Source organism: Gigantopelta aegis, unplaced genomic scaffold (assembly GCF_016097555.1).
Source record: "Gigantopelta aegis isolate Gae_Host unplaced genomic scaffold, Gae_host_genome scaffold74, whole genome shotgun sequence".
Taxonomy (NCBI): domain Eukaryota; kingdom Metazoa; phylum Mollusca; class Gastropoda; order Neomphalida; family Peltospiridae; genus Gigantopelta; species Gigantopelta aegis.
This window is the reverse complement of record NW_024537381.1, coordinates 5,226-18,729: the sequence shown is the minus strand read 5'-3', so window position 1 is coordinate 18,729 and position 13,504 is coordinate 5,226. Positions and strand designations below refer to the sequence as shown.

The window sequence follows — 13,504 nt, the reverse complement described above, 5'->3', positions numbered from 1 at the left end:
CTAAGATAGGGAAGATACACGATTTATTTTTTATTTAGACACATACGTAACATTTGATTTTGTTTCTTTGTTTGTTGTCTAATTCTGATAGTATATATTGGCAATGATAATCATAATCACGTGCTTTTATTTTGTAGGAATTGTATCATGTCACAGTTAATCCTTTAAAGCCACTGATTCTAGTCAATAGTTAATGTTTTAGGCTATTACAACAGTTTTACCGTTAACACAATGCTTACATCATCTGCCTTAAATTATCAGTGTTAGCTAATATAAGGAGCTCAAAACGTATTTATGCTAACAAAAAAGGTACGTACCTCGGAAATATCTGTGGCTTTAACTCTTAACTTAGTAGAAGCTATGATTATGCATTAACTTAAACATTCGAATAATACTGAACGGACAGTATTTTAATTAGGCTACACTATTTTGGTATGCACGAAATATATCAGTTCAGCTTATGTAACCTATATTTTTTATTGAATGTGGAAATTTTAGAATGTCCGGTTAGTCGATATGGTCAAGGATGTAACCAGTTCTGCAGTGATAGATATTGCTTTGGAAAAAATTAGTCATGTGATCACGTGACTGGGAAGTGTGATCGTGGCTGTACTCGGGGATATGAATCATCAGGTTGTACTACGGGTATGTACGGCAGATTATTATCAAAATTATTCAAAATGAACAGTGCTGTAATTAATGAATATCACTTGTTACAACGGTCTTCATAAAATAACTGTGACACTATGTCTGTTAGCACCGCTCGAACAACATTACCTGAGAGATCGCCCTTCTGGAGGAATTTTAGCACGGGTGTTTAGAATCTGGTGAGCGAAATTTATAGCGGGTCGAGTCATACTCACCAGGAAAAATGTATCAATTTCTTGTTTCAAGAAGGGGTGTTCGAAACCCAAAGCCCTCCCCCTACACATGCGCTTGCATCGCATCGATGTAGAACACTATTTTAACATCATAGCTCTATAGAACATTACAATGACATGGTACTACTATAATGTATTACTGTGGTATCTCACCACCAAAACAATACCCTAATACTATAGCAACACCCCTCAATAGGACATGACTATAACATCACACCACTGTATAACATTATTTTGACATCACTTCGCTGTAGGAATTTACTATAGTGTAACCTTAGAACATTAGTACATCACGCTTCGATAAGATATTCCATCACATCACAACACTGTAGAACATTCCTATGACCTCACTCGTCTATAAAACATTTCTGTGATGCAAGTCTCTATGGACATTACGCCCAAACGAAAGGACCCAACAACATCACGTCTGTAAAGAATAACCCTGTGGGTTAACGAATTTAACAGACTCGGTATAGTAAAGTGAAAGAAAGGACAGATCACATTGTTTATGCATTTCAGAGACTTGATAATACTTTGATCATACCCGCGCATTCTGTAGTATCATTGTACTATTTTTGTACAATTTTTAATGAAATCGTTGTCAATGCGATCATGACTTTCACATACATTCATGTCACACATACAAGAATACACTGACGTTTTGGGATCGGTTGTTCAAACGTTTAGCCAGCCGTTTGGATCGAAATATATATTATTACGTATTACATTTCGAAAAATATAAGAAAAATAAATATGTATACAAGCCCATGGCCAGCTTAACCTTTCCATTTTAAGCTGCATTCTCATTAAATTTTTAAATGTTAACAATCACGCTTTATATTCCCAATTTGAAACAGATCAATTTCATAATTCGGTCCATGCTTTGCATATATTTTGTTTACTGAAATAGTTAATTTAAAATTACTGTCGGATTTAATTGGAGTGGGAGCGAATGCTAAATGTACGGAATCATAAATAGAAATCATATAAGTTACCTATCAGTTTATATTTAGTGTTTATCTCTGCAACTACTGGAATATGAAATTCCCTGAAACTGATTTTTAAATAGAGACATTACATACGATGTAATATTGTAACATGCCTATTTCGATGGTCTGTGTTCAACGACGAATAGAGGCCTGACAAACAATAATATTTCACGTCGTTGCAATTCTCTCCCCAATGAATACCAAAACATATTCAAGCCTCTAGAGATGGGGGACTGGGGTCATGTGCCATCCCACAAAATATGTAAATTGTTGTTGTACTGTGTATAAACAGACAGAAATGAGCGTGTGCCCCTCTCTATAGCGTGTCCCATATCCCCTATATATATCATTCCTGTTATGATGTATTATTACTATCATTTGGCTGACTAAAACGCTATTTTTAAGTGTACTTTATATAATTATGTTCAGTATGCAACCAAACGTATGGATTCAACTGTAACATGACTTGCAGCTCTCGTAAATGTTCGGAAAATTCCAGTTGTGACCAATATTTTGGAAACTGTACGAAGGGATGTTTGGATGGGTTTGAGTTACCAGACTGTACAAATGGTATATCTTAATATTTGCCATTATTTGATAATTACTGTTAACTGGGCCATAGTTATAGTATATTAAACCAGCTTCCATTTTGTTCATGTTTATGTCCGAGTGAAATAATTTTTAGTTGTCACGAGAACGATGGACATAAACATGATACGAAATGGTAGCGAATTTAATATCCTATTTATTACCCATAATCGATCTTAATTTATATCACCCAACTCGTTTGGTTGACGTTCCTGTAAAGTTGTTGTGCACAAATCGATGACGTCATCGTGTGACATTAAAGTGTCAGGTCCCACTTGACGTCGTAGTAGTACGTAACACTTTGATATGTACTAAACTAGTTTTACCATATGGGTAACAAATGTTCTATATGCCATTTTGTTACAGTATTATATAATCCGATACAACACCAATATTATAACTAAAGTCATATATATGTACATAATCCACATTTTATTGTTTAACGTTAAACCGTTAATGTTTGTTTTATTTAACAACACCACTAGCGTGCATTGATGTATTTGGTAATATTGACATATAACCTTAGACAGAAAACATGCTACATTGTTCCATTAGTAGCAAGGAATTATTTATATTCACCATCCCACATACAGGATAGCACATACCATATTAGTTGGCATACCAATCGTGGAGCACTGGTTCGGATGTGAAAAAAATATGTCCGATAATGGGTCCATTGTATTATTTAAGACCTTCTGATTATGAATGTATTTTATATTCTAATGACGTTGTGAAACCATGGAAACCACAACGTGTAATAATATTATAATATTGCATTATGTTATTCTTCAGTATGTCATGCTGGTATGTTTGGTGCTGGGTGTAAGTTCAGATGCAGTGAACGGCACTGTGATGGAGACAGTATAACGTGTGATGCTCAAAGTGGAACATGTCGAAATGGTTGTACGCCAGGATGGAAGGAACCAAGTTGTATGAAACGTAAGAAACTTCTATTCTCAATTATGATTTCATATTGTGATAGCTTGATAAATAATGAACAAATCACTTACGTAGACTTACGTAGCTGTGTTTCCAGTATAATATTGCATTAAAAGTACAGTCATCTGCATATAGTGTATGGTGCATCTGGTTACAACTTACATTCCTGACTAGTGTGTGTATATATATATATATATATATATATATATATATCGTTATGCAAGAACTGATGAATACATATCAGCATCGATCAGGAAAACACACTTCTATTGGCTTCAGCGTTGCACCAATTTGAATTTGACAACGAAAAATGTGTATTAATATTTAAATGCTTTTGCTAGCATGTGACACTGGTCGGTATGGCGCCGATTGTTCGTTTATCTGCACGAGAAGACACTGTCAGAATAAAACTGCGAGCTGTGATCACGTGACTGGTTCATGTCGAGGAAAGTGTGAAGAATCCTGGATAGGAGAAGACTGTACTGGTAGGTTCTTTTTGTTAGTTTTATGAGTAAAGTTAAATGTGTGTTGTTAAACAATACAACTAATGAACACTGTTTCGTTATTCTTAAGCTACTGGATGTATATGTTTTTTTTAATAATAAGCAGGGTGTCGTGGGAAATACGGCAAGCATTGCAGCTACCTCTGTAGTGACAGGAAGTGTAGAAACTCCTCAGCGCCATGTGATCACGTGACAGGCTCTTGTAATGGAAAATGTAAGGATGGTTGGAATGGAGACACGTGCACGGCCAGTAAGTACTCGTAGTTTGTAGTTTACACGAACAAAAATAAAATAGTTTGTATAGCTTTAATGCCATACACTATACCTGACACTTTTTGAAAGAATCCACAGATGCTGTTTTTTATAAGAATACGTTCTAGCTACGTTTCAAATGTCATAGTAACCAACAGAGGCAATCTAGTTTTGTGTTTGGCGTCCACCCAGGTAGAATACATCAGACTCCTGTTATTTTCAGCCCTATTCATTTACCTACGACTGCTATATCTAAGGGGATGCTTATGTGGCAGCAGTGTGTTGTCTCCGACTCTCCCCCCCCCCCCCCCTCTCTCTCTCTCTCTCTCTCTCTCTCTCTCTCTCCTCTCTCTCTCTCTCTCTCTCTCTCTCTCTCTCTCTCTCTCTCTCTCTCTCTCTCTCTCTCTCTCTCTCTCTCTCTCTCTCTCTCTCTCAAATGTTAGACATCAAACAGCCGTAGTTTAAAACATGTGCAGATGTGTCATTAAACACTTATTCCTTTCCTTTCGTTCGTGAATGGGAGCTAGGCATTGCCTAAAGTGCAACGAATCGCAAAAGTATTACCACGCGTTGTCCCCTCAAGGATACCGTGCTTGCATTTTAAGGGGAGATAACATCACATATGATATGAAAATGTGGGAGATACGAATACGTAGACCGCAGGGTTTCGGCCAGAGGGTAAAACGGGTATGACGCCATAACTAATGTTTTTTGCAGACTTATTTTTTTAAGTTAACCTCTTGACAAACTTAATTACTCTCATCATTATTGAATGATTTTCTTAACCCTAACCCTAAACTTAATCCATTTTCTTTCTGGAGGTGGCCCCCACATGCCCCCCTTGTTGACTGTGGTTGCATTCAGTTCCATAGCGCTATACCCAAACAATTTCTTTCTGGCAGAAACACTGGCCCGGACTCAGAGATTGACACTGTCCATCAATATTCTACAGCAGTAGCAGCATTAAGTTTGAACAGTCTGGTTCAGATATATTTATTGTAATTTCTAGTATGTTATAATAGTACGTATTATATAATACAGAATGCTCTGGATAGCAACTATTCGTGTGGTGACAGAAAGTTTAAAGACAACACGATATGTGCAACGGACAGTATGTTGATGGTTGGCAAGGAGACCTGTGAACTGACAGCACGAACACATATTTATTCAAAAACAAGTATATCACACATTATATATCATCAGTAGATACCATAACGTAGCCATGATTTCGACAGAGATTAGGTCATCAGTAGCAGTAATTATTGTCTACCGAAAAAAGTTCCTTTCTTGTCCTAGCAGGCACGTCTTTGCATAAATGTGCATCGGGTACATAATGTGGTGAACAAAGTGTTTAGGGGAATCGTGTCTTGCACGACAGGAAAATATATTGAAAACCCACAGAACATATGGCTGTAGCAGGAGAGTTTTGACACACACACACACACACACACACGCACACACACGCACGCACGCATGTACACACACACACATCGCACACCGGACACAAGCGCGCATGTATATGAATAACACACTGTGCATGTTGTATAATCGTCTGCAAAACCTATGGTAGAAATATCTTGATTTCCGTTTTGTATGTTATATTATAGTATGTATTGTATCATACAGAATGCATTGGAACATATGGCGAAGATTGCAAACACTCGTGTGGTGACAGACACTGTAAAGACAATGGACAGTGCGATCACGTGACAGGATCGTGCAACGGACAATGTTTTGCTGGTTGGCAAGGAGATGCTTGCAATGTGATTAAGTCTAAAGGTAAATTCATCAACTCTGTTATCTTACATACTAATCCAGTGAACTACTAAAGTAGTGTCGGAAATAGAATAAAACTGATTTTCGTCAATTATTTCTTTCATATTAAACTGACAAGTAAATATTTTGTAAATACCTATTTAATGGTACTCTACCTACTTTAGCATTTACTTGTGTTGGCTCTCATTGATGTACAAGGTGGTGTTTTCTCTTGAAATTAAAATAAAGATGTCAGTAAAAAGGAGATTTGTGACCTTTATTGGAACAGACTATAACACATTTTGATGATATGTGTCAATTTCATTTACCCGTAAACAAATTTTTAATTTAAAACTGCAAATTAACTGAGTATTTTGAATTGCAGCATAAATTATTAATTATGACCAACATATTTAGTGAATATAAATGCAATATAAGTACATTCGAAATTTGCACATTCTTGCAACCACTTAAAGGTGCTATATCATATTTCTATGTGAGCATCTGTTTGTGATAAAGATTCTCCAATAAAAATGTATTTTCTACTAGTAGATAAAATCATTTCCTATAACCATTTAAGGGCATATAGTTAAAGGTGTAGTCTATAAATGTTAGAGAAACATTTAATAAAAAACATGATTTGCAATAACTGTCATTATGCAACTGAGATAGCACCTTTAATACCGGTATAATAGATCATAAACTCAAAATGGGTCTTGACAGGTTACTTATAAATGTCTACAAATATTTGTTTTGGAGAGGAATAGGGGTAAACTGTCATCAGAAACAGTCCCTCACATATTGTAACAGTAATGAAATTGACACATGTTGACCAACATTTGTTATAGTCTATTCCAACAAAGTGCACAAATCACCTGTTTACTGACATATTTCTTTTAATTTCAAGAGTAAACACCACCTTGTACATCAATGAGAGTCCAAACAAGTAAATGCTAAATTAGGTAGACTATCATTATATATACATATATATTTACATGATATTTACTTGTCTGTTTAATATGTAAGAAATAATCAACGAAAATAATTGTTATTCTATTTCCGACAGTACTATAGTACAATGCTTAGTTATTGTTGCTCTTCTACTAATGTCGTTTTAGTACTGACTATGACGTAATGGGCGCGTATACACACCCAACTAAATCTCTCTCTCTCTCTCTCTCTCTCTCTCTCTCTCTCTCTCTCTCTCTCTCTCTCTCTCTCTCTCTCTCTCTCTCTCTCTGTGTGCGTGTGTGTGTGTGTGGGGGGGGGGGGATGCGGGTTTGTGCACGACCTTGTAGATTATATTTTATTTATCTTGCATAGTTGAAGTGTGTGGCAGCAAGTCTTGACAGCTGTTGCGGCAGTACTCATGACAGTAACCACTGCTGGAGCAGGCCATGTTCACCTTTCGCTAACATCCGATATCATGACTGTTTTGCTAGCGATTCATGAGTGCATGCCATCACTGCTATATGTTTTTGAATGGGCTCTGTCCTGTGCTATGTTTGATTTAGTAAGCTAGTCTGGAAGTGGCGATCCTCTGAGCAGTGCAGGATGTATTGTACAGTACAGGATCTCATCAGAACTAGTTATCCTATAGACGAGAAACAACAGATACGACTCAACATATTAAAAATAAAAATAACATTATCTGACATATATCCCGGAAAGGGAAACAACTCCAACTACACCTCGGCAAAGAGGCAACACATTGTAACATTCAATTTCATCTGCATAACTGAAACCAGTTGTACCGCCATAATTGAGTGAAGGAAGGACATGTTTTATTTAACGACGCACTCAACACATTGTATTTTCGGTTATATGGCGTCAGACTGTTTTATTTTTATATTAGCCAATGTTTGTTTTTTTATACATCGCACATAACATAAGAACATTTTTGTTAACTGCGACACAATTTTATTTATTTTTAATGTCAAGTCAAACACGAATTAAAGGGACATTCCTGAGTTTGCTGCAATTTTAAACAGGTTATCGACTAACAGAGATTTTAACGATTGTAATTACATATCAAATATATTTTTTCTGCATAAAATATTAGTGACTGTATATTAAAAGTGTTTCTGATCGTTCTAATATTTGTACTAGGTTAAATTTCATTTTAGTTCCTAGAATATAATTTGTCGGTACGTACGAAATTATTTGAAGACAAAATCCAGTTTGGGCTTCTTACAAATATTAAGACGACCAGAAACACATTGAATATACAGACTGATATTCTAAACAAGATTTTTTTTTTAATATGTTAGTTTAATCGTAGCAATTTTTATTAGTCGGAGACATCTTACCATGCAGCAAACTCAGGAATGTCCCTTTAATGAAAAAACCCCCCAATAAAACACAAACAAACACAAAAAATCACTAAACCACATCCCACACCACACCACTCACCTAACAATATTCCCCACCCCCTACCCACCAAATAAAATCAAGTAAAAAACCACAAACATGACATAGGTTGATACTGGATGTAGTAAATGCGATTTTTATTCCTCTTCAGAGAGCAGTGGATCGACAATTGTTGCAGTGGCCGCGGCATTAGGAATAGTTTCCATAATACTGGTTATAGTTTCTGGGGCCTTCTTGTGGTAAGTGTCTTTATAAATAGTATGACGCTAACATGCAGTCGATTTGAGTGGCAAGTGCTAGACCCCCCCCCCCCCCCCCCCCCCCCCCATGATATCAAACGCGTACTGGCTCACGCTCGGATAGATGTTACAATTTTCAAATAAAAGTGGATATCGCATACAACTGTAAAGTGATAATTATAGTATAATAGTATACCACAAAATCAAATCCCATAGACGACAATAGTAACACGTGTGGCTAAAACCCCTACCTGCAGCGTATCTATCGACATATACACCACGAATATAAATACTATCACCCTCACCCTTAAAGTAAATCAGAAGAAAAATGGGTTTAAGCTGCTCATTTCAGAGATAACGAGTAACGTGTATGTCTACCCAAGTTTAACACCAAAATTGTCATGTTATTTATAGTAGGACCCCGGGTCAAAATGTCCAGCACAGAGGGTGCATGACTGCATGTGTTGGGTTATTTTCTCTCATCCATTCAGTGAATAAACTATTATTTTACACGCACAAAGAAGGCTGGAAAGGTAACTTTTTATTTAACTATTTTAACATTTGTAATCTACACCATCATATTTGTTGCGTTCGTTACTTGTGTTAAATAAGATTTATGAGTACAGATATCACTTATAATGCAGGTTTACTTTCCAAAACAGATGTGGATTTGAAATGGTTGTCTGACGACCTTAAAGAGAATTCATACCAAATATGAACAGTATCACAATAGAGGAATGCATACATAATTTTGTTTCCCACGCTCTAGATAATATCTTCACGACAAAATATGTTGGCTTTATCCTGTTAAAGCCAAATGATGAGTTTATAAACGTAACAGTGGAGTTAACTCCTCTTGATGTTAAGTGCAACCGTATCAGATAAACTAGTTCTATCTTAAATATGCATGTGTGACGTCATCATCCTGTTATTGGGTCACGATACCGTCAGTTTTTACTAAGCGTACTACAGGGAATACCCACGGATTGTTAACTTTCTGTCATTATGGTTTGTACAAGCGTCCGTGGGCCTTTGACCATGATTGACGTTGCTTTCATTACAGAAATTATCTGACATCACATTCGACTATTTTGACTGTCTGAAGCATATATACGAAGTGCTCACTAAATTGCTATTTCCTGTAGTAGGCGCACATATTATAAATTCATACTGACCTCGTAGTGACTGGTACACGATCATAGGCGTACGGGCTCCCATTTTTGTAGGGGGGGGGGGGGGGAGGCTGAGGCTGTTTGTGTTCGAACTTAACAAAAGTGCCCGAATCTGGATTACAAAGTTTATTCATATTAGCATTACTACCAAACAGTTATATAGGTTGCAAACGAATCGCCACGCATTCTTACGTGTGTTACAACTAATATTGTGAGGTAGAATAATGAAATTACATGGTGAAAAGTGTTCTGGCCAGCTCATTTTGTCCGAATCTCTCAATTGTTTTTGCCCGATTTAAGGAGTTTGTTCAGAATTGGTCCCTGCCACGTACGCTTATGTACACGATACAGTGGCTACATGTTTTTTTATGTCACAATATAACAGACATATTTTTACGAGGAATGCCGTGGGATGTATGTTGATCATAATAATTTCAGGTACGTCAGACGTCACAGGACAACGTCAGGATCTACAGTTAAAGAAAACACGAGTGTAGCAAACCAAGGTGGCGGACATTTTGAAATCGTGGACAGACAGCCAAGTCAAGACGTCGTTCTACAGCGTCCCGTAGGTGATAGTGAGAGTGGTTATGTCAATGTAGGACAAGATATTCAGCTGAACGAATATGAACATCTTGATCCGTCAGAATCACCACAGAATGTCTACGATAAAATAACTGGAAGTTAAAGACATTCGGTCCATTTCTGACAATTGCCACGCCGATAACTGAAGGACAACTGGTTCAAGGCGAACATATTATAACGTCATTTTCTTCTTCTTTGATAGTTGACAAATTGTATAGATAGAAGCATACTTTAAAACTGGTACCATTTATATAGGTGATTTATTGACTTCCTAAAATATGCAGTTGATAACAAAATATCACATTACTATTTTTTGTGTTTTACAGTATGCTTCAATAATAAATGCTACTAATAGCTTATTACACAGCCTAAACAACCTATGAGATGACATATTTCAGTCACTAAAAATCAAATTTTCCAATATAAACGAAGCATTTTATTAAAAGACAAAAGTGACTGCAAACGTATATATGATATATTAAATACTGAACAATAATACAAAAACCACGGTTAAAATACGCAAATGAGGTTTTTATATATAACATATGATTTACATGAATGGGAAACGTATTATACCATATTGTTTTGCATTAGATTGGTTTCAATGTATAATTTTGTACATAATCATGACGACTAATACGTTTCTACATATAATTCACTGCATTGATTCTAACGTCTGTAGCTTTCGTAATAATTTTCCAGAAAGACTACAACATTTATTTTTGAAGTACAAACAAATTCATGCATATTATGTAAAGCAGAAATAGAAATTAATTTTAGTAAAGATATTATTATGTTTGGTATGACTAATAACAAAACCAATACCTTTGTAAATTGGTATATATTTACAATATGAAAATACAGAAACAAATGTTAAATATCAATAACGTTAGAAATATGCTAAAAGCTAAATTTGATGTCGAAAAATATATTATTTAAAAAGAATTGTATTATGAATTATTCAATACACAACTGACCCCATGGGTTGTCCTTTTTCACATGAATTAATATATGGCAATGCCACTTTTATTACCAAAAGAAAAAAAATAGTGAAGCAACTAGCTTGTTTGGAAACGGATTTCTTAGAAAATAAACCTTAATCAAATTCACTCCTCTTTTCTCTTGTTAAATTATAGGGTTTTTAAAAAATAATTTCCCCATAGGCATGGAATAATAACATGATTTGTACTATTCTCTAGTTTGAAATTTAATCTTTAAATATCTATTTTCTTCTAGCTTTCGTTCTTTCTAGGGCGGGACGTAGCCCAGTGGTAAAGCGTTCGCTTGATGCGCGTTCGGTTTGGGATCGATCCCCGTCGGTGGGCCCATTGGGCTATTTCTCGCTCCAGCCAGTGCAACACGACTTGTGTATCAAAGGCCATGGTATGCGTTATCCTGTTTGTGGGATAGTGCATATAAAATATTCCTTGGTACTAATCTCTCAATATCTGTGTGGTCCTTAACCATATAACTAACGCCATATAACCATAAACAAAATGTGTTGAGTGCGTCGTTAAATAAAAGACATTCCCTTCCTTCTTTCTTCCTTTCCTGTTAACCCAAGAGATATAAATTTTGCATGTACGAATATTCATTACTACTAGAGTAATGTACTATATAAATATATACCTATATATTTTTAGTTTATATATTATGTATAATTTCAAAAGTATAACATAACTGGACTGTAGTGATATCAGCCCCCCCCCCCCTCCCCCGCCCCAACCCTGACACCACCAAACGTGTTTCTGGGGTTAATAAACTATAAAGAAAATAATTGACAAGAACTTGGAATAATGTATTCCTTAGAGCATTTTATGGGACAAAATATAGACATTTGTATATTTTGTACAAAATATAGCATTAAATTTACATAGCCACTTTGCTGTATCAGAGATGCAGAAATACAAATATGCAGCACTTTCCCTAATAATAAACGATTTCTCCAGTTACGACTTTACAAGTAGCTTGGTATCCATTTTATTCATATAAATGTATTCGTTGATTGACTATTTAAATCAAACAGTGTGTCCCGCCTTTGTACGCCCAGAAGATGCTATGGATATGTATAGCGCTTCTATGCTTCGTTGTTAGTTTTGGAATTTTAACTGAATTTATTTAGGAATAAAATAGGAACAGATTGAACATTTTAAGTAAAAACAATTCGACGCAAAAAGCTAAGCGAAATTTTATTTACTTTAAAGTATTCACGGATAATGAAAGAAAGAAAGAAAGAAGTGTTTTATTTAACGACGCACTCAACACATTTTATTTACGGTTATATGGCGTCAGACATATGGTTAAGGACCACACAGATTTTGAGAGGAAACCCGCTGTCGCCACTACATGGGCTACTCTTCCGATTGGCAGCAAGGGATCTTTTATTTGCGCTTCCCACAGGCAGGATAGCACAAACCATGGCCTTTGTTGAACCAGTTATGGATCACTGGTCGGTGCAAGTGATTTACACCTACTCATTGAGCCTTGCGGAGCACTCACTCAGGGTTTGGAGTCCGTATCTGGATTAAAAATCCCATGCCTCGACTGGGATCCGAACCCAGTACCTACCAGCCTGTAGTCCGATGGCCTGCCACGACGCCACCGAGGCCGGTCACGGATAATGAACTAATGGACAAAATAAGAGAGAAGTAGGAAGAAATCAGGAACTCGATTTCCTCAAACAAAAACAAAATCGTTTGAGGACAGTCTTCGAACAACACAGTGGACACATTGACCACACTTCCAACTAAGGAAAAGCAAATACAAAATTGCACTTATGCGATGCTAAATGGCATCGCATTTTTGACAAAATATTGAATCAATTTTAACAATATTGGACCCATGGGTCTATAATTTTAACTGAATGTGGCAGATATCCGTAGAGTAATGAATGTAAAATATAAAAATTTAAATTCCGTATTCAGTAGGGTTATCGTTTTTCTTAGGGCCTCTTAGATTTCGGCGTCGCATTTATACTTAAAATTATGAATATGTTGCTATTTTAACAATATTTGACCTATGGGTCTCAAATTTTCACTGAACATAACAAATAGCCATATGACAATGGGTGTGAAATATTTATACTTTTTAAATAATTCTATATTATGTAGGGTTATCATTTTTGTTGTTGTTTTTGTTTTGTTGTTTTTTGTTTGTTTGTTTGTTTGTTGTTGTTTTTTAGTTTGTTTGTTTTATTTTGTTTGTTTGTTTGTTTGTTTGTTGTTGTAATTG

The 13,504-nt window shown here is 35.9% G+C and overlaps 1 protein-coding gene across 1 annotated transcript; it reads left to right on the top strand.

The window, feature by feature from the left end:
• The first annotated feature begins 462 nt into the window (after nt 1–462).
• On the top strand, nt 463–11,615 carry LOC121367259 (multiple epidermal growth factor-like domains protein 10). Its single transcript, XM_041491374.1, has 7 exons — nt 463–645; nt 3,251–3,397; nt 3,739–3,882; nt 4,004–4,150; nt 5,779–5,931; nt 8,429–8,516; nt 10,127–11,615. The coding sequence occupies exons 2-7, from the start codon at nt 3,265–3,267 to the stop codon at nt 10,374–10,376; spliced, it is 915 nt and encodes a 304-aa protein (XP_041347308.1). The 5' UTR covers nt 463–645; nt 3,251–3,264; the 3' UTR covers nt 10,377–11,615.
• The last annotated feature ends 1,889 nt before the right edge of the window (nt 11,616–13,504 follow it).

Excerpts from the sequence above, each read along its gene's own strand:
- LOC121367259 (XM_041491374.1), top strand. The coding sequence starts at position 3,265 with ATGTTTGGTGCTGGGTGTAAGTTCAGATGCAGTGAACGGCACTGTGAT. Across the intron at positions 3,883-4,003 it reads GATAGGAGAAGACTGTACTG|CAGGGTGTCGTGGGAAATAC; the intron begins GTAGGTTCTTTT and ends TTTAATAATAAG. Across the intron at positions 5,932-8,428 it reads CAATGTGATTAAGTCTAAAG|AGAGCAGTGGATCGACAATT; the intron begins GTAAATTCATCA and ends ATTCCTCTTCAG.